Source organism: Gallinula chloropus (genome assembly GCF_964237585.1).
Source record: "Gallinula chloropus genome assembly, chromosome: 16".
NCBI classification, from domain to species: Eukaryota; Metazoa; Chordata; class Aves; order Gruiformes; family Rallidae; genus Gallinula; species Gallinula chloropus.
In genome coordinates, this window is record NC_140101.1 from 531,758 (window position 1) to 559,524 (window position 27,767).

The following is a 27,767-nucleotide window of genomic DNA, read 5'->3' on the forward strand; positions in this document are numbered from 1 at the left end:
GGCCGCGCATGCGCCGTGTGTTCCCCCTGCCCCTCCCCGCCGCCGCCGCCGCGGTCCGTGCCGGGATGTAGCGGGCGCCCCGTCTCCCTCCGGCGATCCGTACGATGCTGCCCTTTGACCCGCGGCGGCGGGGTGAGGGGTCGGGCGGCCATCTTGTGGCGGCGGGCTGCTGCCGGTGAGGCTGCGTCGCGCCGCGGGCGGAGCAGGCCCGGCGCGGCCCGGCCCCGCCATGTCCTCCTTCTCGGAGTCGGCGCTGGAGAAGAAGCTGTCGGAGCTGAGCAACTCGCAGCAGAGCGTGCAGACGCTGTCGCTCTGGCTCATCCACCACCGCAAGCACGCAGGGCCCATCGTCTCCGTCTGGCACCGGGAGCTCCGCAAAGGTCCGTGGGCCCGGCGGGTTCGGCCGCCGCCGTTTGGCTCCCCGGGCCCGTGGGGGGGGGGACTCGCCTCAGGCCGCTGCGCCCCGGCGGGGGTGGGGGGGGGGGGGTTGGGGGTGCAGCGGCTGCCGAGGGCGCAGCTCCTGCCGCGGGGACCCCCCGGCCCCTTGCTGGGAGCGGGTGGCGAGCGGGGCCGCGGCGAGGGGCCGGTTCTTCGGGGCGGCCCGTGCACGGCTGGGCTCGGCGCGGCGCAGACTTGCCGGGGCGGCCTGACGGGACCCCGGGCAGCTCCCGCACCAGGCCGTGCCGGGGGGGGGGGGCTGTGCAGGCCGCGGTGTGCGCGCCGGGGGTGCTGCTGGGGGGGTGTCTGGGGGCCCAGGGGGCGGAAATCTCCGTTAGAGGAGCCAAGTGTTGGTTGAGGGGGGAGAGGCCGCTGGGCAGGCGGCTTGGCTGTAAAACAGAGGTGGAAGAGGCTCTTTTCCCCTGGGGGTGCTCGAGTAGCTGTGAAGGGCTTTGCTGGCAGCTTTTGCGTGTAAATTTGGCTTTCTGTTAGGGCTGCTTGTCACACCGAGGCGTTGGGAGGGGAGCTGGGTAACACTGGTTGCCACATCTATAAAAGCTGCTCCGTGGTACCATCCAGAGACGTTCTGTGCCTTCCTCTGCCCGGGCAGCTTAACTTCACTCAAGTTAACTGCTCATCACTCCCCAGATCACTTCCTAACGACGCTGGGGAGATCTCCAGTGTCAGTGTGGATGCCTTGACCCAGGGCAGCTGTGAGCCCATCCCGGGCAGCTGGTGGTGTTCGCCCCATGGAGCGGGTGATGCTGGTGAAGTCCTGGCTGGGTTCTGTCCTGTGAAAGGGAAGAGGGGCTGGAGCAGCTCTCCTTGGAGAGAGGCTGAGGGAGCTGGGCTGGGTCAGCCTGGAGAGGAGAAGGCTGTGGGGGGACCTCACTGCAGCCTCCCCGTCCCTGAAGGGAGCAGAGGAACAGGAGGGTAATCAGCTTGTTAAAGGGCAGAGACTGGCAGGACAAGGGGGCTGGATTAAAGCTGAAGGAAGGGTTAAATTGGATATTAGGGGGAAGTTCTTTCTGGAGAGAGTGGTGAGGGGCTGGAAGGGGCTGCCCAGAGAGGGGGTGGGTGCCCCATCCCTGGGGGTGTCCAAGGCCAGGTTGGATGGGGCCCTGGGCACCCTTGTGTAGCTCCAGGCCTGGAGGTTGGTGGCCCTGCCTGTGGCAGGGGGTTGGAGCTCTGTGACCCTTGGGGTCCCTCCCAGCCCAGCCCAAGCTGGGATTCTGTGATTACTGGCTGTTGCCATTTATAACATATTAAGTACGACTTTTTGAAAGATCCGAGTTTGCTGTGGAAATAAGGGGGTTTTGTTCTGTGTCTTGTGTGTGTCTTTACAGCCAGCACACTCCAGAGAACCCAGCCTCCCACCCATTCTGGTCACAGTCAAATAGAAACTGATGGTGTGGAGATGGGAAAAATTTATGGTGTATGGAAGAAATTCAATGTTGTTTGGCACAGCACTCTGGAAAAATGTCTGAGGCTCCACAATAGCTCCCTCCTTCAACCTCATGCTGTTCTTAATTGTTCAGTGGTTCTATACCAAGTTTTTCCATGAAGTTAATGAAAAAAAGTCTGTTGTGACGTTAATTTGCTGCTGGAGCAGCTCAGTTTAGTCCTGTGTTCAAAGTTTATTTCCTGCACAGCTTTTCCCAGAGTTGATGTATCACTGTGCAAAAAATATTAAGCTCATGTTTGTTTTATAAATCAGGCAAAAAATAAGAGCAGAGGTCAGGGGGTCAAGAGCTGCTTGACTCAAAGGGCTCTGATGAGCTTTGGTAACGTGGAAATAGTTGAACTTTGTTTGTGCTATGAGCAGCTTTGGAAACCATGTTAATGATTCTGTGTGAAAGAAGTGAGAAATAAATGCAAACTCTCTCTCTTCCTTTGTTTTTTTTCCCCCTCTTCTTTTTTTTTCCCCTTTCCCAGCAAAATCGAGTAGGAAACTGACTTTTCTATATTTAGCAAACGATGTCATCCAGAACAGTAAGAGGAAAGGCCCTGAATTTACCAGGGAATTTGAATCTGTCCTTGTGGATGCTTTTTCTCATGTTGCCAGGTATGTTGCTGTGTTATGTGCTACTTCAGCTTTTCTCTCTGGGGATTTGCAGTCTGGTGATACAAAGTCACATTAAATTGTGTTCTGCTGGTTTTCTGGGGTGTTTCTTTCAATGCCTCAGGGATGCTCCTACCCTCGCTCCAGCAGAGGTGGGATTCTGACTGCTCTGTGGCTGGGAACTGCCCAGTGGTAGCTGCTTCTCTTGAAGAAACTTGTGAAGCAGCTTTACACACTCATTCTCTGCATGCAGCCCCTAGGTTCTTTATTGTAATTGTTACCCAGAGATTCCGTAGCCCTGTTCATGGGCAGGGAAATGGGATAGCTGCTTGTGTTTATTGAAGCCAATAACAAGTGTTTCTTCCCCATTGTCAGAAGGCTCTAAAAGAGCTGATATTTTGGGTCAGTGGATTTCTCATCAGTCTTCTGGTTTGAGCACAGGGTTGGGTTGGTTTTTTTCTTTTGCATTGCCTGTTTTAACAGTTTTCTGGTCATTAGTCTCACTGCTAGAGGAAGGAAGGATTTTATACGTGAAGGGGGAGAAGTGATGCAGCTACCATCCCACCAAAACGGACTGTCATTTAGTTAAGATTTTCTCTAAGTAGCATAATAATCCCTATTATCTCAACACAGCAGCTTTAACGTTCAGTGTTTAGTGGCAAGGCAGTTCTGGATGGCTGTCTGACTTCCAGTGTGCTGTATGAGTACATTTAAGTGCCTAATGATGCAAACAACCTGCTTTTTAATTGGGATGTTACTGACTGAAACAACTGTTTAAAGTTAATACTCTGCATTGTAAACATGTCAACTTGGGGTTTTTTTATGGCTCTTCTTGCAATTTCTGAAGGATGGCAGGTTTCTTCTTCCAAAACTTGCCCTGCTTTTACTTTGGGGTGGGCATGTGGGGCACTTTCAGGCCATATTTGGTCCCAAGAGAAGGGGAAATTGGCCAAAAACGTGTTTTGCACAGTGTGTCCCAGGCAGTGTGAGAGTGATTGATTCTCTCCAAGCCTGCAAATACTGTGGTGGGTGCAGCTGCTAGTTTGGAATATGCTCTCTTGAAGCATATGGAGTATTTTTCAGCTGAACTCTACTTATTTTCTACTCTTTGAACAGAGAAGCAGATGAAGGCTGCAAAAAGCCCTTGGAACGACTGCTTAACATCTGGCAAGAGAGGAGTGTGTATGGCAGTGAGTTCATACAGCAACTCAAGCTTTCTATGGAAGACTCCAATAGCCCCCAGACTAAAGGTAAAGGGCTTTTCACTGACCTGCTGTGTGTGTCACTGGAAGTGCTGTGGTGAGCTGGACTCTGGGCTCCTGTGGTTGAGCTGTTGCCAGAGCTGGTCGTGGAGATGCTCTGGGGTTTTCTTGAGAGAAGTCTGACGTGGGTTAAACTGGCAGTTCCAGCTGGAGAGCGTGTTGACTGGTGGCTGGCAGTAAGCTACACTTCAGGTAGTGTCTGCTCCTGTAGACAGGACACTCCAGGGCTGCCTTTTGATGTGAAGTCAAGTAAGTAGGGTGCAGGGAACTGCTGTGTTCACTTTGAGGCTTGAAATTGCCTCACTCTACACTTCTGAGGGTGGTCAGCTGGGTTGTTTTAATGGTTTGTTCAGTTTTGGTGCTTTCATTCTCATGTTATTTTCAATCTTGCATAGTTGTTCTATTTTGTTATGATTTTTAATAACTGGAGTGCCCAGGAGCTTGTCTGGTCTCTCTTTTCTTATGCCAGCTGTTGTCACTTGGGGAAAACAATAACTCTACAGCATTCCCATCGTTAGCACATCACGTTAGAACCTCAGTGTTGTGTGAGACAGATGTGAGAAACCCAGTAAAAGCTGCTCAGATTTACTGTGCTTTGTACTGCTGTGGCAGATGCTGCCTCTTCTATAGCATCTGAAACACTCAACTGGGAGGCTGTAGTGAGAAGAGGGGAGCAGTAGGGTGCCTGACCTGTGGGAGGCAGGGGTCATTAAAAACCAAGAGTGTTCTGGTCAGGGGTGTATTTGCCCACTTAGCAGATGAAGGAAGGGTCAGTGTCTGCAGATTGGCCACAGTCACATCGCTGCTGTGATGAGATCCTGCTCAGTTCCCCACAGAGGTGCAGGGAGAGACCTGGCCTCATCCCTAGTGCAGTGCTGTTCTGCCATTCTCAGGTGGTCAGGACAAGCAAGACCTGTCTGCTGGAGTGGGTAATTAATACAGAATTAACATGAAGACATGAGCGTCAACGAGAGGCGTGTGAAGGTGTCCAGTGGTCACTGGTTTTGTGGGGTTTAACATACTTTTTCAGGCCAAAGTACTGGGTGGGCTTTGGCAGCTGACATCAGCACCCTTCCCACATACTGCTCTTGGACATTCAGATTGTGTTGCCATTTCACCCCCCCAAATTCAGGGGGACCAACTGACCTGACCCAGGGGATTGTTGTCTCTGACAGAGGGCAGGGGTGGAAGGTTTCTGGGTGAAGTTTGGGTTTCTCTGTTGTCTGTGTGCAGTGCAGGAGGCCTGTTTGTCATGAAAGGACAGAATTTACATGCCTGAATTCCTGCTGAACTGATTTATCCAGGGTTTGAAACTGTTTATGTAAGGCACCTAGCTAAGTGTTGCACAAATGTTTATTTTTTAATCTAAACAGAAAGACAAGTCCAAAAAGCACAGCTGTGATTTCCTGGTGGATTGCAAACAACTGTTGCTCAGTGTAGCCCACCCTTTGGCTGCCGGTGCCAGTTGCTCCTGCTACTGTTACCTTCTCACCTTAAAAATGTTTGTATAAAATTAAACCCTTCCTAAGTGTAGCAGACCTTTGTCTGTGGGAAACAGAATGAAAAATACAAATGTTTTAAGAACTGCTGTGTGTGCATGTTCACTTGGCAAGAAACTTAGTTTTTCTCTGGGTAATTGGAGATATTAATGTCTCATCCTTTGTTTGAGGGAACAGTTCATTCCAGGAGTGAGAATGTTGCTGCTGCCTTGTCAGCTCATTAGAAAAAAGAGAGGTTTTAAACTAGGAGAAAAATTTGAAAAACTCAGCCAAGTTCTCCTTACTTTTTCTCCTTGTTTTGACTGGCTTGTTTTCAAGTGAGCTTCACAATAGCAAGAGCTAGTTTCACAGGGGGATTTCATGGATTTCAGGTGAGTGACTGTATGTTGCAGTCTTTGTTGTAGTTACTCAATGCTATTACCAGAGGGGTGAACATAAACAAGCTGCACATAATGTATCATGCTTTACAGATAAAATGTTTATCATAAAAGGGGAAAACCATAGTGCAGTGCTCCTCCCAAACCATTTCCATTCTGAATTCCTGGTGTTGTGTATACCCAGGGTAGACACAGCTCAGCAATAGTATCTTGAGGTGGTGCAGAGTTGTGACATTAAAAGAAAATTCTGAAGTTCTTTAAGGGTATCTTGTACTGTAATAATGAGTATTTTTTTCTTCAACTTGAGGCATGGCAACAAGTCTCTGCAGGTAGTTCTCCAAGGCTGTTTCCTATTGCAGTGTCTTAAATTCCTGGGCTGATAGGTGCTTCTTTCTGAACAGGGTGGCTCTGCTTGGGTTGCAGAGCATCAGAGACCCTGGTGAAAGTTGTGAAACGTGCCAGAATAAAGCAGAGTCCTGCATCAGTAAAGACAGACATCCCTTGAAGCTTATCTGTGTGTGCTTCAGTGGTGCAGATTATTTCTTGCTCCATTAGTAGGAAGGCCTTGGGTAAATGTATAGCAGTTCAGTTGGAAGCACATGCTCAGTTCCTGCCATGGAGCAGTGCTGATTGCAGAAATAATTAAGCTTAATCTTCAAAGAGGTGGAGGGGAAAGAGTACTGGCCCTTTCTAAGCATTGTATTCCCTGGCTTTGACTCCTCAGTGGTGCAGCTTACTACCATGTTTTAGTCTTTCTGGCTCTTTAAGGAAACGTGCATATACATGGGCAGGAGCTGCTGAGTGTTGAGCCCTCACAGTGTTTTGACTCTAGATGTGTTCATTAAGCTTGAGTTTGCTTTCTTGGTAATCTCATTTTTATTACAGTGTGTCATGTTACAGGCAGTAGGGAAGAGATCCACCACCCATTGATCTGAAAGCCTGGGAAAACTAGGTCTGCAGAGGTCTGATGTAAAGTCCTTTGGGTAATGTAACCTATTTAGCTGACATGTTTTCCCCTCGTTGTCTTTGTAATGAGCAGTTGAAGGAAGCCTGTGGATGTGCTCTGATGTAGCAGTGTCACACAGAACTGCCACCCTTCCACTCTGATTGTATTTGTACTGCAAACTGTGTCACAGGAACTCAGACCCAGATGAGAGGATGGAGAGAAGCATCAGAGAGGAGAGCAGGCAGGGATGCTTCCAGGCATAACTGAAACAAAGGCACCTGGGGGCAGGGCTAGGTATAATTTTGCAACAGATCAACTCTGGTTACGCTTGACCTAGGAGAGGCTATCAAAAAATGTATGTTGTCATGCAGACCTCAACATTCATGAGCAATCTACCCCTGGACAAAGGGTTGGAACAATTGGAAGGTGGACTGGGCTATTAGGCTTCTCTTAGTTTGTTCTTGCTTGGCCTCTTCTGTTCTCTGATGGTCTTCTGCTTTCTTCTGGAGAGCTGGCTGCTTTTTAAATGCTGTTGTAATCAGTGCTTTGTTCTAAAACACTTTTGGAAAGTGTCTTTCATATAAGTTCCCTTGGATCTTGTGCAAGTTGCAAAACCCCTGGTGCTTGGAACCTAAACCCTACAACAGTTTGGGTTTAGTTACAGTTTTGGAAGGCTTTGTTGTTGTGCTGATTGAATACAATAGTCCTGCCAACACATTAAAAACCCACTTAAACTCAGCTGCTCTGCCTTTCAAGTGAACAGTTATCTGTAGAGCTTCAGAGGTAGAACCCTGTTTTACAGTCTGCCTGTTAATTCTGGAACTGGAGTGTGTGTTCAGTGGTGTGGTTCCCTGGAGAGAGGAGTTTCTTGTCACGTTAGCTGTATGCTTACCCACCAGAAGAGGCACGTGGTGTGACTGTGACTATTTGTTTGAAAAAACCCTGAACCCTTTGCTTAGTTCTCCCCAGTGAAATGCAGTGAGGATTCCTTAGTGTGGTGTGGCTGCTTCTTCAATGAGGAGCTGAACATAACCAAGTCCTCAGGAGAGAAAATAATGTTCATTTTATATTGCCTAGAGCTATAAAAAACACCTAAAAACACCACCTACCCATCAAAACACTGACTTTAATGAAGTAAAGGGGTTTTTTAGACTCTTAGTTATCATTTTTAATGTGTGTATACAGTTTCCACAGTTGTTTTCTCCTTACTGTGCATATGAGCCTGGAGGCAAATCAAAGAAGCCTGTTTACATCCAAAAGCAGTCATCAAGAGATGAGAACAAACAGGTGAACACCCTAGATGGGAAGATCTCCCACCTTGCCAGCTTAGAGGAAAAACTCATCCTTTGTCACTGAAGCCTTTGACACTCTGAGCTCCTGGAAGCCACCAGAGATGGTTTGAAGGCTGAGAAGTCGGTGCAGAAATACCATTAAAAGTCTCTCTGGACATTGCAATAGCAGGACCAACAGCAACCTGAAGCTGCACTGCAAAGCTGTTATGACAGCAATTGTCAGTCATTTTGGAGAAACAAAGTGTTCTGCTCTTTGAAGGCTCTTAGGGAGTAGTTCAGTTTCTGAGCTGTGGAGAAGACCCCAGTGAAGCAGAAAAGCAGACTTCATCTCTAATAGCAGCTTCTTCATCTTCTTTACTTCAGTGTCAAGGATAAGCTCTTGAAACTGTCCATGTTCTACTAGGATGTCTTGATTGTTTTGGGAGATGTGTTACACACCATTGTTGAATTCTGGTTGGTTTTGATGCTCTTATTGCATGCTGCTTTCCTGTTGGGTTTGACAGGCTTCGTGAGAAATGCAGTCTGCAGCAGTCAAATTACCTCTGGCCAGCAGCTTTTGAAAGCTGCCCAGGCAGGGGGTGTTGTTGTTTCTGCCTTGCTTCCTCTTCTTTCAGGGGTCCTGTTCCACCATGTGCTCTGGGTTTGGAAATAAGTGTGGGGTTGTTTTTTGGGGTTTATTTTTCTACTTTCATGAAAGGGAAATGGTGCTTCTGGGTTTCTTCAGTGAGGTCTGTTGCTGTTGACTGATGACAAGGGAACACTGCAGCAGCTCAGATCTGTGTCCTGCTGCTCATGCCCAAAGTACCACTTCAAAGCTTTGTCTGTGTCCCTTTGTGTGCTGGCCAGTGTGTCCCATCAGATCATGTCCATGTGCTTAGGGAGCAGCCTCCCTTCAGGTACAGCAGCTAGCCACTGCAGATGTCCACACACCTGCCTCCTTCAGAGTCTTTGCAGCCAAACCCACTTGGACCGTTCAGACAGATAATTAAATCCTGCCTGCTCGGGGTGCCGGCGCGGCCCCGGGTCTGGCAGCACAGCAGGAGCAGCTCCTCAGCAATTCAAACACCAGTTCTCATTTTTCCTTCTTTGTGCACCCTGGCCATGCATCCTTCTGTTGGTTATCTTTTCATCCTTTGTTGGTTAATTACTTAATAAGTACACACGAGTGATAAACACCGATGGCACCTTTCATCAGGCTGTGTGACTTTAAGTGCTCTTTTTAGCCATTGTGTCATCAGCAGATCTCCTGTTCAGCTCCTGTCTTCTGCAGACCTCAGTGGAGAGCAGCTGATGTTCTTGTTGGTCATGTGTTGAGCCAGATTATCAAGTGCTCTCTGACATTGGTTGTTTACATACAATACTTACTGTGCCTTTTTCTAGCCCAGATTGCTTTGCTCTAGCATACATTAAAAATTCACTTGGTTGAGGGTAACTGTTTTCTGTGCTGCTTTGCCTTCCAGTCAGTAAATCTGTTCTCTGAGAGTTGTGTTTCTGCCTCTCTCACAAAGGTTGCTCAGCTTTTTCCCTCGTGAGCAGGATGAACCAGCACCTCTGACTTTCTCTCCATTAAAATAAGCTTTGTTGGACATACATCCCACCTGACAAGGCAGGAAAAACTCTGCATTTAGGGGCAGACCTTTCCATTTGCTTCCTTGTTAGAGTTGGGCAGACTGATTTCATTTTAAATCAAGAATGATGTTGTTTTCCCTGTGAATCAAAGTGTATAACAGGCTCTTTCCCTTGAACTCCCATGATTATCTTAGTAAGACTTGATTCCATTGCAGAGATGTTCTCAAGACTCCTGTCTAAAGCTTTCTTACAAATTACCCTGGCTCTCTTGAATTTTGGTGATGAGTATGAAGAATATCTGTCTTCTGATGGTTCTGTAACTGGATTGAAGACTTCTGAATCATTAAATAAACTGAACTCATACCTCACAGCTGAGGTATGATATGTTAAGGTTCATTCTACCAACGCTGTCTTGTTTTATGAAATCCAACAGGTTTCCTGCTTGGAGACTGACTCATGTTCCGCCCATTGCTGTTGTTGCTGTCACATCTTAGAGTTTGGGTTTCACAGAGCTGTCCCAAAGTCTTAATTTTTATGGAAGAGTGGAAGGTTGAATAAACAGCAGTCTAGTTGATTTGGGGATCATAGTGACTATATGCTCAGTGTGAAAAGATAAATGTAATTCCTTCTGTCCATGTGTATCCCAGCATCAATGCTTCATTCTGCTGGTAGAAATGCTTTCCTGCATACATGGTACTAACCAGAGGAGCTGGTGGCATTGAAGACCTGCTGTTTATTGACAGGATGCTTCTTGCCTTTTGGCTGTCGGTGCAGGAGGCACAAACGTGTGTACAGTGCAGAGTGCTGATAGGAGCCCTGTGTCCTTGTGTGTGCAGAGAGGTGTGGGGGCAAAACCAACCTTTGGTTGCTGTGTGGCATTTGAGTGTTTGGAATATCATCCAACTTGAGCCCAGCTGTGGTCATCTTTCTCTTTAGAGAGCTTAACCATCAGAGCATCTGGTGCAGTGATTTGAAGTAGAGGTAGTTAAGGTGGGCAGATTTGGCATCCAGAGGAGTTGATTATGTGTGTCTTCAGTTGCAGAGGAGAAGAAGTCTTTAAAGCGGACTTTTCAGCAAATCCAAGAGGAGGAAGATGATGATTACCCTGGGAGCTACTCACCCCAAGACCCTAGTGCTGGGCCACTGCTGGTATGTGGGGCTGGTTGAGTGGGAGTTGTTCTGCAGGCCACCTCCTGTGTGGTACAGCCACAAGGTGGAGCTGCCAACAAGTGAAATGCTGCTAATGGCGCCAGTCACTTGGGGCTGGAGAAGACCATGTGTAATGGAACGTTGTGTTTTCATACTGAAACACTGCCACTTTGAGTGATTTCAGGCAGTCTAAACCAAGGTCTGAGTAAAGAATCTCAGAGGACTGCTAGAAGAACAGGCTGTATTTTAAATTCTAAAGATCACTGTGTAATCTCTCAAACCCAAAGTTGTAACAGTTAGAATTTAAGGGCTTTTTTGTAGGACACCTCTCTCTGAGCTGTTAAAAAGCTCAGCCACTGGTGGCTTTGTATGGAGTTGGCTAGGAAAACCAATTCTGAAGACTTTGCTTTGAGGCTGAAACATTAGTTAAACCATTGTCTATTTGAAAAAGAATTAAAAACTATTACACCATCCATCTGGTAGGCTGTAGACACTGAAAAGTAAAAATAAATAACAGTTGTCAAGGAAATAAGAGATTTTTTTGTTGTTTTTATCTCCAGATACATGCAGGTTGTGATTTCCCTTGATAAGCATTGTGTTTGTTACTGTTGTAAATGTTTAGCAGTTTGCCAAGCAGTAAACATTAGGTAATGGGTGTACTAATTTTTCAGATTAAGTAAACATTTATTTTAAAATTTTCAGTGTTTTCATTAGTTTTCAAATAATGCAGTTTAAACGTCAGTGCTGGTGTTCAGAGCTAGTGATCCAGATTCAAAACATTCCAATTAAAAACTGAATATTTTTTAAAGAACCCAACAACAAAACAATGCTGCTTTCCCCCCCCCCCCCTTCAGGGAGTCTCTCTTTCTCTTTTTTTCTTTTGAGCAGGGAGGAAATATGGTGTGTTAGGGGAGGTCCTCTGAAGGCTGTCCTCATCCACAACCTTTTTAAGCTAGAAAATATTTTGTGCCTTTTCTTTTAAACTGACACATTTTTCCTCAATGCACTAAAACCAGCGGGGAGAGGAAGTTGAGGGGATGCAGTGGAGCCCAGTTTAATTGCAGAGTGCAGTGTGCTTGAGAGAGCCAGCTGAGGATAGCAATGGCTTTTCAAAATCAGGACGATATAAAGCTGGCTTTGGCAAGGATAGCTTTCATCCTCATCAGAGTTTGGGGTAGGTAACCAGTTGCATCATTGTAAATCTTATTAGTGATGGAAATCTGACATGGTTTTGTTTGTGCTGATACAAGTTTGTGGTTGGGTTGTGGGGTGGCTTCTGTGTCAGAATGGAAAACTGGGGCACGTTGGGAATGGAGCAGCGGCGCGTGTGCACTCATGATAGTCCAGGGGATGCTCAGAGAAAAGATGGGATCCCCGTTTCATGCACCACAGGGGGCTGATGGCTGCTGCTGACTGGTGTCATCATCTGCTTTTCAGCTTTGTCTTAAATGATCATGTCTCTTTAGTTGGAATGAGCAGTTTTCTACTGCAGTCTTGAAAAAGATGATCATACTGTAATTATGCCTAAATTCCTAAGCACTGGGATACTGTAAGTTTAGTGACTACTCAGTCATGAAGCAACAGTTTAGAAATGCCTTGAAGAAAATATTCTGCAGATGGTTACTCAGGTGCAGTGGCCACATCCACTGGAAATGGCATAGAAGGTACCTGGTGTTAATGTCAGCTGACTTGTCTTGCAGACTGAGGATCTGATCAAGGCTCTACAAGACTTGGAAAATGCAGCGTCAGGAGATGCAACAGTGCGGCAAAAAATTGCCTCCCTGCCTCAGGAAGTTCAGGATGTTTCATTACTGGAGAAAATTACAGGTATGAAACTGGGAGATGATGTTCTTCGGGTCCAAAGCATATCTTGGAAATAGACTTAGAAAGATGGGGGTTTTTTTTCTTTGTGATCACAGCGAATGATGGAGTGAATTCTTGCGTTTGTGGCTGGTTTGTAGCATCTGAGTAACTAATAGCTGGTGAGCCTGTGGAGTAAAATTGCAGATGAAATATATAGCTGCTTCCAGTTTTTGTCTTTGGGGCTTTTGTCCTTGGAGAGTATCAACAACTTCTGTAAGAATGTAAAGGAAATAGGGCCAGAGCTCTCAGATGGATGTGTTTGATGTTGGACACCTTGACTGTGAGATACTCCTCAGTGTGCTGTGTGCACCTGCACTCCTCAGTGGCTCTGGAAAGGGAAACTCACTGCCCCCGTTGCTCTGGCAGTCTTGGTTTAAATGGCCTTTTTGCAATTGTATTCGAAAAGTGATCTTAATAGAAGCATGTAAAGGTTGGACTGTTTTGAGTCTTGTTCCTGGAAGTAGTTCTAATTTAGAATTCCTTATGAACTGCCACTTTTCAGTCCTTTGTAATACGCCCTTACAACGTCCAGCTGTGAAATCCAGTGTGCAGCTCGTATCTTTGTACTGATACACGAGGAGTTCCTCAGAGAACAGTCATTGCACACCGTGTGTCAGTGGGAAAACCTCCCAGTTTAACCGAATTCCTGAAAGTACAGCTTAAAGTTTTAGTTTGTTTAACCTTTTTATAGAGGCTAATGTCATAGATTTATCCATCCCCCCACCCAAGTCATTGACACCTCTGGAAGGAATGCAGCCAGTCATGTCAGGATCTAAACCCCTCCGCTGCTGGGTGGTTGGTCCTGCCTGCTTCCTTCACATGCCCTGTGATCAGAGCTCTCCTGTTCCTGTCGAGCCAGAAGTGTGCTTGTGAATGAGATGTTACTCTGTGTGTGGCTGGTGAGCTGTAGCCCTGCTGCCAAAGGTGAACAGTTTTGAGGTGTGTTCCCTGAGTCACCCACCGCTTCTGCACGCAGACAAAGAGGCGGCCGAGCGCCTTTCGAAGACGGTGGACGAAGCCTGCCTGTTACTGGCCGAGTACAACGGGCGGCTGGCGGCCGAGCTGGAGGACCGGCGCCAGCTGGCGCGCATGCTGATCGAGTACACCCAGAATCAGAAGGATGTATTGACAGAGAAGGAGAAGAAGCTAGAAGTGAGTACTGATTACACTGATGCCAGCAAGCTGATTGCCTCACCACGTGCTCCTGCTTGACTCCTAAACTGTGCCTTTCTCTCGAGGGAAATGGTTCCAGGTGTTATCTTTACATTTAGCTTTACATTGTGAGTAAGAATGTGGTGTAAAACCTCTGGAGAAGACGTTGTGATATACGCTCTAGATGTTTTAATACATGTGGACATGGAAGGGTCAGAACCCAATGCTTTTTAAAGAAAAATAGGCTTACTTAAAGTTCCTTCAGATTTACTCATTTTTATGAAATTCCCACTTCCAAAAAGTCAGCCTCCCTTTGCCATAGTTAGCAGGGGAATTTTTTGTTAGTTGGGGTTTGGTTTTCATTCTTTTCCCTATGGTTGGGTGCACCTCTGCTGCCTTTCCAGTCCCTTCTTGATGAGGAGACGCAATTTAAACAAGATCTTCTGGCATCCATCCTTTAACAACCACTCTTACCTCCAGCTTCTGTGATGGAGTGTAAATTGGGCTGACACCCAAAGAGGATGACTTGCGTTTCCTGCCGTAGCTCCCTTAAACAAGGAGGGCAGGATGCTGTTAAATGAGACTACGGTGCCTGGACCTGAGCACCAGCTGCACGTCCCAGAGCCAGTGCAGAGGCTGCAGCAGCCAGCCATTTATCTGAAGCGTTCTTGCTCAGAAGAAGTTCTTTCAGTGTTGCATCTTGGGACTAGTGTGGAAGCTTAATTAATGATTGTGGTTGTATGTCGCTCTGCCATCTGTTAAACTGCCCCTTGGCGACACATTAAGGGCTTCCTCGACACTGTCGGCTGCTGGTTATTATGAGCAGATGTTGCTGGGTGGGACAGGAGTTGCTGTAGAGGACAAAAATCTTCTGGAAGGAGACTGTGCTGTAGCAATTGTAGGCTGTGTTTACTGTCATGACAAACCTAATCCTCTGACAGCTAGGCAACATTCTTCTGAGGTAGACTTAATTTTGAATGTTTTCTTTGTCCTGTGTGTTTATACTGGAGTTTCTCAATGTCTTGTGACTCTGAACATGCTGCTTTTCCAGAGTGATGTCTTTTCCAAATCAGCCAGACGGGTGCTGATGCTGCATTCGGAATGAGTGTGAATAGTTAATAACCTGTTAGTTTGTTTAGCTTGAATTCTTCAAGCATAGTGTCTGTTTCATGCCTGTGTCATTAAAAGGCACTTTCAGACGTGGATATAAGAGATGCTGTAAAACCAAATCCTGTTGGCACCTGATTTATTTGCTGAATACTGGTGGAAGCCTTGGGCCAGCTTTATTTTGTTGTTTTTTTCCTTTGCTGAGAGGAGGACACTTGTCCTGTCTAGAAACATATCTATATGTGTGTACAAACATATATAAATGATAGACATGTTGCTGCTTACTTTAAAAAAACAAAAAAAAAAAAAAAAGGAAGAAATGGGTAGCAAAATGCTGCACAACGTTTTAGGAAGCCCAGAACCTCTGGGTCAGTTTGAGACTATGACATGAAGAAATTGACAATAACATTATCATTTCTGATGAACCAGCTGAGGAGCTGTGAAAGTTGTGTTGGGTTTTGGTTTGGAAAAAAATCATTTTGGGGAGGAATGTTTCAGTTTTTACTGTGACAGAGGCAGGAATGTGATTCTAGAAACTTCAGTGGGTCACTGGCCGAGCTACTTCATTAATAGGAATAGTCCTGCTGGTGGCAACAGGGAAGGTAACGTGCCCACTGTCGGGGCAAACCCATTCTTCAATATGTTGGAAACTAAAGGATTTTCATATTAAATATTTGTTTAGGTTGGCATCTTTGTTCTGCCAAAACAAGGTGGTCCTAGAGCTGTATAAAATGAGTTGCAGGAGGTGCCGCTTGTGAATCGTTATTTACATGAGGGCACGATTCATATTCATGTCAGAACTCCAATCTGAGCCCAGGGATGTTCCCTGACTAAAGCATCCCATTGTTCTGGACTTGTAGAGGGTTAATAAACAGGGGAAGATGTTGGTTACAGATATGACTTTGCCATATCTGCTTATCAGTTTCCTTTCAGGCTTTGATGTTCTCAGGGTACCGTTATTGATAAGCTGGGTTTCTGTTTGTAGTGCTAATCAGTGGTTTAATGGAAGGAGCTGAAATTCTTGTAGCAATTAAGGATGTATTAAAAAACAAAACATTTACTCAGGCAAAGACTGAAATAAGAAAATAATTTAAACCAATCTGGTTTTACATATCTCCTTGTTGTGTGCTTTGCTCTCTCAAGGGATCTTTTCCAGAATCTTTGGTGCTGTTGACTCTACTTTTTTTTTTCCACTTGTGAGGAAAGTTTCCTGACTCTAAGATGAGATGGCATTTTTAGACAGAAGGTGGATTGTTTACTTCACTGTCCTCGTCTAGCCAAGGCTGCTAGTTGGGGAAGGGGGTTTCTGATGATAATATTACTGGGGGCTTTATTTCAAGATGTGTAAAATGTCTAATTCCCACACTGGATGGTTTTTGTATTTTATTTACTCACAAAGCAAAATGTCTTTCCCTGTGATAGCAATGAAAATAGCTGATCTACAGCTTTTGAAAAGCAGCTTTTGTGGTCTGAAGAGCTGCAGTTGTTTACCTATCCCATTAATACTGTCCCTCATGAAACACAGCACATCCTCGACACATACAAATAAACTCAGTGTGTTTATGTCTGGTGGGCTGATGCTCAAAGTACTTTGCGGTGTCAGAACCCCACAACACGGAGCTCTTGTCATCAGTGGCAGAAAGGATGTTTAATTAAGGGACAATATGCTGAGACGGGTGGTTTTGGACAAGGAATGTGGCTTTTACAGTTCAGCAGTGATACAGACTGGCAGGAGTAGGGATTGAAACAATGTGGTGCGAAGAAGCTCTGGTGATTTGAAGGGAGAAAGCTGGCAGGGAGCCTGGGGATGGTAACACATGGATAAATTCTGCTCTTAGGGTAACAGTTGTAAAAATGGAAAGTGTAATAATTAGAATTACTTTATCCAGAGGGGAGGAGATTCTGATGACTTGATTGTAGTGTAAAAGTGCTCAGAAGGAGAAGGTAGATTTCCTTTCACTCTGGCAATCAGCTGCAGAGCAAAACCAGCAGAACCAAAGCTGATGCTGAGCAACCGGTAACAAAAGGTGTATTTTTAAGGATAAATATTCCTTAGGTTAACTTGCTGAAGGGAATGGTGGATTCTGGCATTCAGCAGCTGAACACTGAATCTCTTTTTACACGGTGCTTTATCTCAGTCAGAAGCTGTGGGCTCGATACTGCAGCTGTTGTGTGATCTTCCATGGTCTGAACTGGATCAGAATCAGCCTGGGCTTTCACAGCAGGTGTTGGGAAATAAAATCCAGCTCCAGACAGGCACAGAAACAAGAGCTGGTGTTTCTGTAAGGATGTGATGAGGTGTCTTCATATCTCACATGAGTACTTAACTTCCAGTGAAAGTTCTCTGATTTGTGTTATTTTTGGCCATGTACAATCAGCTGGGGAGGTTTTTTTTGTCCTTCAGCACCTGAGTCTGCAGAACTTCAAGGGGAAGGGTTGTCTTTTGAAGTCGGTGTGTTCTTTGTGAGTGCATGGCAGGCAGGCAGGAGAGACCCAGGGAATCAATTGGTGTGCAACTGAAATGGGGGGAGATATCCAGGAGAACCTTTCCATGTTGATGTACCAAGTGGCTGAAGTGAAGGCAGCTGAATAGGAGAATTAAGTGAAAATAATGCTAGAAAATGCCAAATTGAGTGGAAGCTTTGTAGGTATCTAAAAGAACTGCTCACAATAGAAGGTATGCAGAGGGAGGGGGGCATTTTAGTCTAGTGGCAAGAAGGGGTGGGGGGAAGAGAGAAGGATGTGCATTTAGAACTTCTGTTTTGATTTACAGTCAGTGATGCTGGGGTGCTTCCCCCTGCCCTCTGTCATCTTCTGTACCTGTGTTTGTAGGAGGCTACATGCAGAATGTACTACAGTCTGTACATCACAGAGGGAATGTTGTGTGTGGGGGGGGTGTATGCACACAATTACACCAGTGTGAACGTGTGCACCTACATAAAGATGTAAAGAACATGCTGTATTTAACATCCAGTGTAGGGGAATTGCTCTGATTGCTCTCTGCACCTGAAAAATTGTGACTCGGAATCCTGCTGAGAGCTGTGGGGGTTTTCAGATGTTGGTGGGTTTTAATATTCATGGCTTCAAGGCACCTTTAATAAGGTGTTGAAGCTGTGCCCACATGAATTTGCAAACGCTCTTTGATAATGCATCTCTGAAGGATTAAGTACAGTCTCACTTGAGGTTTTTGGGCTGCCCAGCACTACACATTTTCTTGAAATACGATTTAGTTCACCGGGTTAATATGCAATTTATTGCTGTGTTGCTCCCACTGCTTGGGTTTTTGTTGCATGTCGCTGCTGGTGTGCCTTTGTGGCTGTTGCTTTCCTCACAGCCAAGAACTCCTGGGTTGCTGTATGCTGGGTTTGTGGTTTGGGCAGGGAACAAGAGTTGAAGTTCTAGTTTTTTGGGCAGAGAGACAGAAATGTTGATGCTTCATGTGTGTGCAAGGAGCTGGAGACTGCTCTGGGAACCGGGCAGCGCAGGGAGCTCTCCTGCTCAGTACCTGGGGCAGGGCACAAAGCTGGACAGGAGCCCCCAGGCAGAGTGTCTGTACAACAGACCTGATTAACAGGGCAAAACAATGACTAACAGTACCTCAGTGTTCCCAGCTGTGAGGCAGTTGTGCCCCTGGGTGTGGGACGGGGGGTGTGATTCACAGCGGTACAGTAAGCTGACAGTGTGGTGTGTGGCTCCAGGCAGCAGCTGCCCTTCCTCACACAGTGCAGAGGGGTGATGTCATCTCTTTGTGGGTACTTGGAGGGATTCATAATTATACTAGCACTGCAAATGAAATTGCACTGTTAACAGCAAATAAGAATCATCCAATAATAACATATAATGTTTTATGCATTTTCTGGAGGGAACCAGTATATAGCTACCCTTCTCTGCTTGGCAATCAAAAGCATCAGGGTGCCTGGAGAGGTGAACATGTAGCTGCTTGCTGATGTCCTAAATAGTGATTACTTTTTAAATATATATATATTTTTAATACACATAACTTGTGCCTCCCCCTGTTTGTTGTGGAAAGGATTTATTGCAAATGAACCCTGGGTTTGTTGTACAGCAGCACTCTTGGCCAACTCTGAGAGAGCTTTTCAGTGCTGCAGAGGCTGGTAGGTGAGGAGGTGGCCTGGAGCAGCTGGAGAAATGCTCTACAGGGGCCTCTGTTGCTGACTCTCTGGTTGGACAGTTGAAAGCTGTCCACACTGAAGGAGGGAGCAAGGAGGCAAGTTCTGGTTTCAGAGCATGTCATTGTGCCAAGAGCAGAAATGCCATCGCTGGTGAAGTGTGATGAATGGTGCTGCAAAGGGAAGCAGCCTGCTCAGATTTAAACAGCAGGACTGGACAAATTGAAGGTTTCAAAGTGAACTGTAACCCTGTGAGGAAATAGACCACTTGAGCCCTGATTCCTGCACTCTGTCTTTCAGATGTGTTGTATAAACCCCTCAGGTTTATTTGTTTAGTGCTGGGACACTGGCTTTGCCATAGCATGTGTTTTTACTTTGCTTTTGTGGTGGTTCTGCTGCACTGAACTTGTGAAACAGAAGGCATTGCCCTGTTACCTGACTTCCTGCAGGGACAAACTGACTGTGTGGCTGTTGAGAACCTCTCAAGGCCTTTGCCATGCTGACTGCAGGGCTGCTTTTGAGTTCTGCCAAGTACTGGCAAATATTCTGCCCCTTTGGTACTCAACCTTACACAGCCTGGGAGGTCAGGACACAGAGGATGTGCTGTGCAGCTGTAAGCATTCCTATGCTTTTCTCTGCAGGTTTGAGGCTGCTTTGTGGAGAGAGTGTTTCAAGCAGCTCTGGGCTTGCACTGGTCAGCCCTGCAGAGGAGGAGAGGCAGGGCAGCCCTGCTGCCAGGCTTCTGCAGCTGGGTAACTGCACCAGCGCAGGGGCAGGGCTGTTTGGAGGTGTCCGTGTCCAGACAAACTATTTCAGAGGACTTTGGCCTCAGCTGCCTTCTTTTGACCAGGACTAGTCTAGCCCTTATTTCTGGGACTGCATGGGTTGGGTTTTTTTACAAGACAAATTCATGTCTGTTTTGCAGGCAGACCCTTCAAGATTTGCTTACTGTGAGGTTTGGGTGGTTGTAAGTGATGTGGAGAAAGCTGTTCTGCCCCTCCTGCCACTGAAGTGTCAGGAATTCTGCTTGGAGTGCTGACCAGTGCCTCCCCCAGCCTGTGGGGAAGATCGATGTGTTCTTGTAGGGTATGAAATACAGGATGGAATACAGATGTAAAACTGGGCTTACTCAAACCTGAGGTTTGAGAGAATGTGGAAGGAGGTGGAGGGAGGAGAAAAGTGCTGACACTCTGACACTTTACATGTAAGAGAGAAATTTTGCTCTGTTTTTGAAAAGGTGATAGGGAGTAGCCTGGCAGGAGATGGAGCAAGTGCCTGTAGAGGATGTAGAGTGGGGATCTTCTGGATGGGGTTGTGCTGGAGCACATCACTGACATGACATGGTAAACTTCTTTCTAAAAGGTTATCTGACAAATTATGCTGAAAGAAACCCCTTGTGTAGTCCTCTAGGTGTGTATACACTGGACGTGGCCAAGGCTTAGGTGTGCTGTTTGCTTGCTGAGCAGGAGCTTGGCTCTCCTTGCCTTGAAAGCTTCTCACTTTGGGTCATTTTCTCCCAACACCCTGCACATGGGTCATTTCATAGAAATACACAGTCTAAAATATTTCCTGTAGGTTAAAAGGCAAACAGCAAAAGAAAATCAACCTCCTGTTGTGTACTGAATGTTGTTAAACAGATGTTTTCCATGTCCATAGAAGCAGATTATTGTCAAACCTCCCACTTCACTAAGTACCCTCTTCAAATTTCTCTTGAGCCTCTGGTGCATTTTTTTCCTTGACTTCTGTGGTCTTTTTCTTCATACATCTGGCTCAAGCTCCAGCATATCAAACCTGAGGCTGGCTGCTCTTCCTATTCGCTTTCTAAATTCTCATTAATGCCTAACTAGATGTTTTCCAGTAGATGCAATTGCTGTGATGACTTACAGCATGTTACTGCCTGACCCAGAACAGGAATGGAAGTGTCCAGGGCAAATTCTAGGCTAAAATCAAATGAAGTCTGTGCTGTGTAATTCAACAAGGTGGAGCAGGCAGTGCAGCCTTCCTCAGAATCAATCTCCTGCCATGGCAATTACAGTCGGTTTTATAATGTTCAGGCAGAGCTGCTTTGGAAGGGAACACTTCCTTGAGATTGGCTCTGGTGTTTTAATCCTGATTTTGCATTTGTTTCAAGGACTAAGTATCTAATTTACTTGGCTGCTGTGGGTGTGGAATCCAGCGTACTGAGAGGGAATGTTGATTAGTAAAAGCATTCCTGTGGCACAGTGCCAGTTCTTTGGTATCATCCTGAAAGTCCTGCATGCAGCAAAGATCTCATTATTTTGCCTAAAAAAGCAAATAGCATCCAAATACTATTAATCTTAATGAAAGCTTACTATGCAGCGAGGCAATTAGCTAGACACACAGACTACAAACTAAGACCTCAGGAAGCATTGCTTTCTTTTAAGTGCCCTTCATATTTTTTCAGCTGTACATCAGGTAGGAGCCTGATGCACAAACAGTCTGCAGGATGCAGTTTCAGAAGCACCTCATGTCACAGGGCTGGAGGGACAGCATACTTTGCCATAAAACCCACAGAATGTGGCCACAGATGGGTCTGCAGGAGGAGAAAAGCCCCTGAGCCTGGGAGGGGGTTACACCACTGTGCTTGTGCATATCCCTGAGGGGTATCCCTGAGGGGTGCAAAAGGCAAAGCCACGCGTGGGACTGCAGCTCCCGGGAAGGTGCTTCCTCCGTGTCGCAGGGGACATCAGAACTCTCCACTTCCAGGAGCCGCTGCCCAGAAGGGACAGGCTGCCCCAGGCTGGGTCTTTGACACCCCTTCTATAGACCACTGCCTTGTTCTCAGCTTGGTGTGCTAGCACTGGGACAGGCTGCCCAGAGAGGTTGTGGAGTCTCCTCTGGAGACATTCAGCCCCCCCTGGATGTTTCCCTGGGCGATCCAGTCTGGGTGACCCTGCTCTGGCAGGGGGTTGGACTGAATGAGCTCTCGAGATCCCCTCCCACCCCTAACGCTCTGGGGTTGGTGTGCCTGCCAGGTGCTTCAGTTCAGCCACACTCCCTGACCCAGCTTTGGTGTCCAGTATCTCTGGTCCCTTGCTGCTCTGCCACGAGTCAGCACAACCTTTGGGTACCAGAGCAGATGGAAAGTGTTAAGCATGCAGGAGACAGTTCTCTGATGCAGTCTGTGTTGTGTATCAAATCTGTCCAGCAAGTATTCATCTCTTCTAGGAAATCTCAGTTCCTGGATTACTCCCTTAGGGCACTGTTTCAATTCCTGAATTTAGGGACATTTTTCTGAGCCAGAAGCTTTTATGGTTTTGGGGCTTTTGCTGCCTTTTCCCTCCTTTTTTATCTTTTTAATTTTTTTTTTTGTCCTTTAGTCCTCTCTGCTTTAACATAAACTTTTGTGGGGTTAACTCATGCTTTAGCCTACTAGTAAATTAGAATTACTTGAATTGAACAGATGTGATTCTCAAGGGGTCTTGATTTCCCCCCCCCCATTATCATCCATGTACAGAAGTCTGTTCAAATTCAGGTGTCTCTGACAGCTCAGTGCTCCATGCAGCTCTCAGTGTATTCCTCCAAATGGGGGCATGCTAAGAGCAGTGTTTTCCTAAGCATTCAAAGCTCATAATGGTTAATCTGGGAACAGGTTGCTGCTGTTACTGTGTGGAGGAATCCCTCCTAAGCCTGCATGTTTGCCATGGCATCAGATCAGTATGGTTTGCATTCATCTGAGTGGCTCTTCATTTGCTGGTGTTTTCTCAGAGCTGGGCATTGCAAAACTCTCATTCCCCTCAGTATTCTTTCAGGAAAGAAGAGTTGTTTGGGTTTAATAAAATGATAATAGTTACATGACCTCTCTTCAACTAACCCCCCCCAGTGCCCCAGCCCTGACAGGATCCTGGTGCTGTGGATTTGGCCCTGGATGGGGCAGGACATCACTCTTCCCTTGGAGCCACGTGTTACCTTGTACCTGTCTTCAGAATTCTTGTGTGTGGATTTTGGCATTTCATGCAGTATTTGAGATCTTTTCTTGGTTATGCTTGGAATTTGCTCCTTCTGCCCCGTTTGTCAGGCTTTGAGGACTTACCACGTGCCTTGCCCCTTGAGATTTCTTTCCTATCTTGAGTAAGAATTACTACAGAAAAATAATAAATCTGCTGATACTCACTCTTGGCAGAGTTTGGCATTCTTGAGAAAGCACTGCCATTTCTTCCCTTGTTTGGTATCCATCACTTCTTGACAGTATCCTGAATTATGTGTTGGTGTTTTTTGTTTGTTTGTTAATTTAAGACAGGGATGGGCTGGGGGAAGCAGATTCTGAATCCAGCCTCTTCCATCTTCCCTCTGTAAGCATTTGGAATCCAATATTACAATCAATATTATAGCTGACTATCCCATCTGTGCAGGAGCTGGTGTTCTGCTGCCTCCCTGCCTCTCTTCAATCCAGGCTTGCCAGCCTTGAGCAGAGCACTCCATTTACCATGTCTCTCTTTCCCCAGTGTTGGCTCCCCCCTTCTCTTGGCGAATAGACCAGGGGCTGGAATGCAGAACTTCCATGGTTTCCTCATTATCTGCTTTTGTTCTGTATCCATGCTGAAAATCTGTTGTTTTTTTCCTGGTTTTGTTCTCTTTCACCATAACATGACTTCCTTGACTTCTTTTCTGTATTTAAGTATTTTCCAAAGTAGCATGACCAGGAATGTGGGGTGCATTCCTGTTTTGGTCCTGATTGTGTCTTCCATTAAAACAAACCCAAACCTTGCAATCCTAAATTCATGGGCACACCTCCTCCAGAGTTGGGGGCTGCTCTTCTCTAGGCTTGTGAACAGTGCACTTGAGTGTATGAGGCTTGTTGAGTTTTGTGTGACCCTGATTATTTGGGTGTATATCCCATGTGGGCTAACAGGAATGGTTGGCTGTGCTGCCCCCGAGCCTTGTAAAAGGAGTTAAGGTTGAAATAGGACTTTAAAGGACATTCTCATTTAGTGCTGCCAGGAAACTTATGGAATATGTTTATAGAGTCATTCCAGCCGTCAGGGTACTCAGAGTTGTTGCAATCAGCTGCTCTCACTGTTCTAATTCAAAGAAATGAAACGTGGAGAGAGTAAACTCACTGCTTGTAACCCCACAGGAACTGCTCTGCTTTGATATGTGGAGGAAGTGAGAGAATTTCCCTCACTGAGAAGGTTGGAAAGATTGGATTCAAGTTGCAAACTCTTCAGAAAGATGTATTGATTAAATATGTGCCTAGTTATATTTGATCTTCAAAGATAAACTTCTGTTCTCTCTGCCAAGTAATTAAGGAATGAAAGCTGAGTTAATATTACAGCTGCTGGTGTGGAAGTGCTCTGTGCACTGCTGCTCTTCAGCTCATTGTTCCCTGGTTCGGGAGGTGCCATGAAAAACACCCCCTGCGTGGCTGGGTGAAGCCTGGTGCTTTCCAGAAGAAATGACACAGGGCTGGTTTTTAGTTACTCAAAGAGCTTCTCTGGCTGCTGCAGCAATGTTTAAAATAGCAAAACTTCTGAAATACCAACAGCAGTTTTAATTGAGCTGCAGCTGTAGATAAGTTGAGTATCTGTTTCCCTGCTCTTAAGTGTCCTCTAAACATAACTTAACGAGGTACAGATCGTTCTTTGGTGTGCAGGATCCAAGCTCTGTCTTCTCATTGTGCAACACTGGTCACTCTTACCTGGTGTCTCAGATTGTGGGGATTTCTGGAGATGGGTTAATGTTTCTTACTGGAGCTTCAGTGCTCAATCCAGACGTCATTTCTGGGAAAACGACTTGCCAGGGTCCTCTTCAGGGATGTTTTTACCTTACTGTCTCTCTCACTTCATAACAAAAGCCTGGCAATGTCAGTGTTTATATTTTGCTGCTTTCAATCCGGTGTGGATGTGACACTGATTTACATCTGGTGATCACACACACACTTCTGCGGGGGGTTGCTGATGTGCCAGTCTAGTGCTGCAGCTGCTGTGGTTGCTAACATGAGTTGTCTTAACAAGTCACAGAGGAGACCGTATTTCACAACCAAAACTTGGGAGAATTGATCAATTTTAGATATTTAGATGATCCTGCCTGGAGGGGGGAAGGCATCAGAGCAGCGTGGCAATGCCTGTTACTGTATCACAGAGTAATGACACTTCTCTTGTGCTCCACCAAGCCCCAGTGGGTGCAGGTTTTGGGGGCATTTTACACAGCTTTTGTTAAAGTAACTGTCCTGGTTCTGGCAAGGCAGGAGTAGTGGGTTTGGGCTGCCAAAGCCTGTGGCTTTCTTGTTGATACCAGACTGTGAATTTGGGTGTGGATGACAGGGTCTACAGACATGCAGGCAGTTGCTCAGAGAACCAGAACCTTGAACCTTCTCTCAGAATCCTCCCCTAGAAAATAAATGCTCCTAGATTAACTAAAAGCACTGTTAATGAACCTGTGTGTAACGTTCCTTCTCTTGCCTCTTCCCCCAGGAATACAAACAGAAGCTTGCCCGGGTGACCCAGGTGCGCAAGGAGCTGAAATCCCACATCCAGAGCCTTCCAGACCTGTCCCTGCTGCCCAATGTCACGGGAGGGCTGGCACCTCTGCCGTCTGCTGGTGACCTGTTCTCAACAGACTAGAACAAACGCTGTCTCCCAGTTTCCATTACTACCAGCAGAAGAAAGAAGACTGGTGTTGACTGGAAATCCAGTCTTCCGAGACCTGCAGTAGGAAGGACCTCGCAGACCCCGCTTGGGACCCCTTGGCTGCTCACGCTCACCCTCTCTCTGTGTACGATGGCTCACGCTGTGGGGAGGACAAGCAGTGAGTTATGTGAGCTCTAAAGGGAGTGGGGATGCTCTGTAGAGGCAAACTTTGTTCCTATTTTTCCATACTCTTTAGTTGCTGTTTGCTCCTAGCACTTGTTACCCCACAAAACTCATGAGAATCATGTCCATACCTGCAGAATTCCCAAAGGAAGGTTGACCATGTCACGTTTCTTCTGTGTAAAAGCATCATATTCTTTCTGAACAAGTCCTGTCTGTTTTAGTTGGGTTTCTTCTGAACCTCATCTCTGAGAGCAGTAGAGTGGCTAGCAGGCTTTGGAGGGGGCTCTGTACTGTGTGGGTGTAAGAAGGCATCTCCCCAGCAGTGGTGCAGAGAAGTGTTTTCCTTTGGGCTGCTGGGGGACTGAGGTGAAGATTGTTCCTGTGGGGCATGTGGGTAAAGGGAAACTCACCCCAGGCAATAAAACCAACCAGCTTTTCTTGTGAATGAGAGAGCACTTCCTAATTTACACTCTGCTGAGCAGTGCAGAACTGGATATTACCTACATGAGAGTGGAAGTACCTTTTGTTGTAGCTACCTTAGATTTATACCACATTTTTCCTCTTTGTTACACACAATGAGATGGTCACAAGCTTTGGCTTAACGAACTGAGAGGTTGGAATGGGCTGGTGCAGCTGGTGATCCCAGTGATGGGCATGCTCTGAGGATGGTGCCATTAAAAAGACTGTTGTATATAAATTCTCTCCATGGCTTTAGTAAGGTATTGGATGAACAGAAGTTAAATGTGGTATGAATATTTATTTATATAGAAAATAGGCCCATATATATGCACATACCTTGTATGCACAAGTACCATGTCCATGCATGTAGATATTAGAAGGATGTACTTAATTTTGTGTCACAGATTATTGTGAGTTGATTTTTATAATTGGGAAGAAAAGAGGAAAAGGCACATTTAAAAGACTCTTAATTAAAAATTCCATTGTGTTGCTAGCTGTTTCAGCTGCCATGGATGTCCTTAGGTTTCAGTTTGTGTGTGTTAGGTCTAACAAGCTGGACTCTGATCACTGAAAACCATTCCAATTTAGATAACAATTCTGTTTAAATTTGGCATCTCTCACTATAAAAAAAAACCCCAAACCTTATTAAGTTTCTGGAATCACTTGATCTGATAACACAGATTTTGTAACACAGAGGCTGAAATTAGTTGATGTGCTGTGTTTGTGCCTCCCTATAGTCTTAAGCTGCTGTTGTCCAAGACATGAGAGGAAACCTACAGAAATGCCAAGCTTGTTCTGCCTCCTCCTTAAGTTATTGTACAGGGTGTTCAGTAGCCCTTTCAGCATTCAGTGCAAACAAATAATGCAGCATTTTTTGGTCATTAAGTTGTTAAAAAGCTCATGTCCTCCTTTCTTACTGACACCTCATCTTGTTGGGTTTCTCGTTGGTTGTTTCTTTTCAGACTCCTTGCACCCTTACTGCCCAGCCAAGGAATGTGGGTTGAGTTTACAGGAAGTTTTCCAATCACAGAACTATTCTTTCCAGGACTTGGTTTGACTGTCCAGCCTTTTATGGTCCAAACATGAGCTAGATAAAGCACTGTCCATTCTCTCTGCTTTTGCCAAAAACGAAAAATAAACCACCACCCACACCCCTGAACCTCAAAACCCAAACCAAAAGACTCCTTTCTCCTGTCTCCCCTCAGAGCTACCCTGAGGCTGTTTGAAGCCATCCATTGAGTGTGTATCCCTTGTAGGACAGGACACAAACCTGTCATAACAACAATTAGGCAGACGAATGTGTTGACATCTCACGCTGTTGTTTTGGGCAGATCTTCTGTGAGAGTTGTATGTCTCTTTTGTCCCTCTTTTTTTTTTTTAAATTGTTTTGCTTTTTTTTTCCTAATACATGTGTGTGGTTTGTTTTGCTTAATTTAATTGAAGTCTTGTGGTTTTTAATTTTATTTGTCTTTTTGGGCAAAAGGCATCTGGTGAACTGGGTGACATTATCTCAAGGTTAAACAGTTTTCCCCAAGGTGTGTCCTTTTTTTTTTTTTTAACAAAAGCTTAAAATCTGTATATGACCTGATTTAGGGATTAATTTAGACACATAGGCTGCCATTTGTGACAGCAGTATATTCTGAAATGTCTCATAGATATCTATTTTTGAATAAAGAGGGTGTCGTTGAA

The 27,767-nt window shown here is 45.9% G+C and overlaps 1 protein-coding gene across 1 annotated transcript; it reads left to right on the forward strand.

The window, feature by feature from the left end:
- The first annotated feature begins 142 nt into the window (after positions 1-142).
- On the forward strand, positions 143-27,767 carry RPRD1B (regulation of nuclear pre-mRNA domain containing 1B). The gene is made up of 7 exons (XM_084271755.1): positions 143-380; positions 2,374-2,503; positions 3,617-3,750; positions 10,482-10,594; positions 12,295-12,421; positions 13,434-13,609; positions 25,281-27,767. Exons 1-7 carry the CDS (start codon positions 230-232, stop codon positions 25,428-25,430), a joined length of 981 nt encoding a protein of 326 aa, XP_084127881.1. The 5' UTR covers positions 143-229; the 3' UTR covers positions 25,431-27,767.

Coding starts and splice junctions, on each gene's coding strand:
- RPRD1B (XM_084271755.1), top strand. CDS start 230: ATGTCCTCCTTCTCGGAGTCGGCGCTGGAGAAGAAGCTGTCGGAGCTG. Junction 2,504..3,616: donor GCTTTTTCTCATGTTGCCAG/GTATGTTGCTGT, acceptor CTCTTTGAACAG/AGAAGCAGATGAAGGCTGCA. Junction 10,595..12,294: donor CTAGTGCTGGGCCACTGCTG/GTATGTGGGGCT, acceptor CTTGTCTTGCAG/ACTGAGGATCTGATCAAGGC.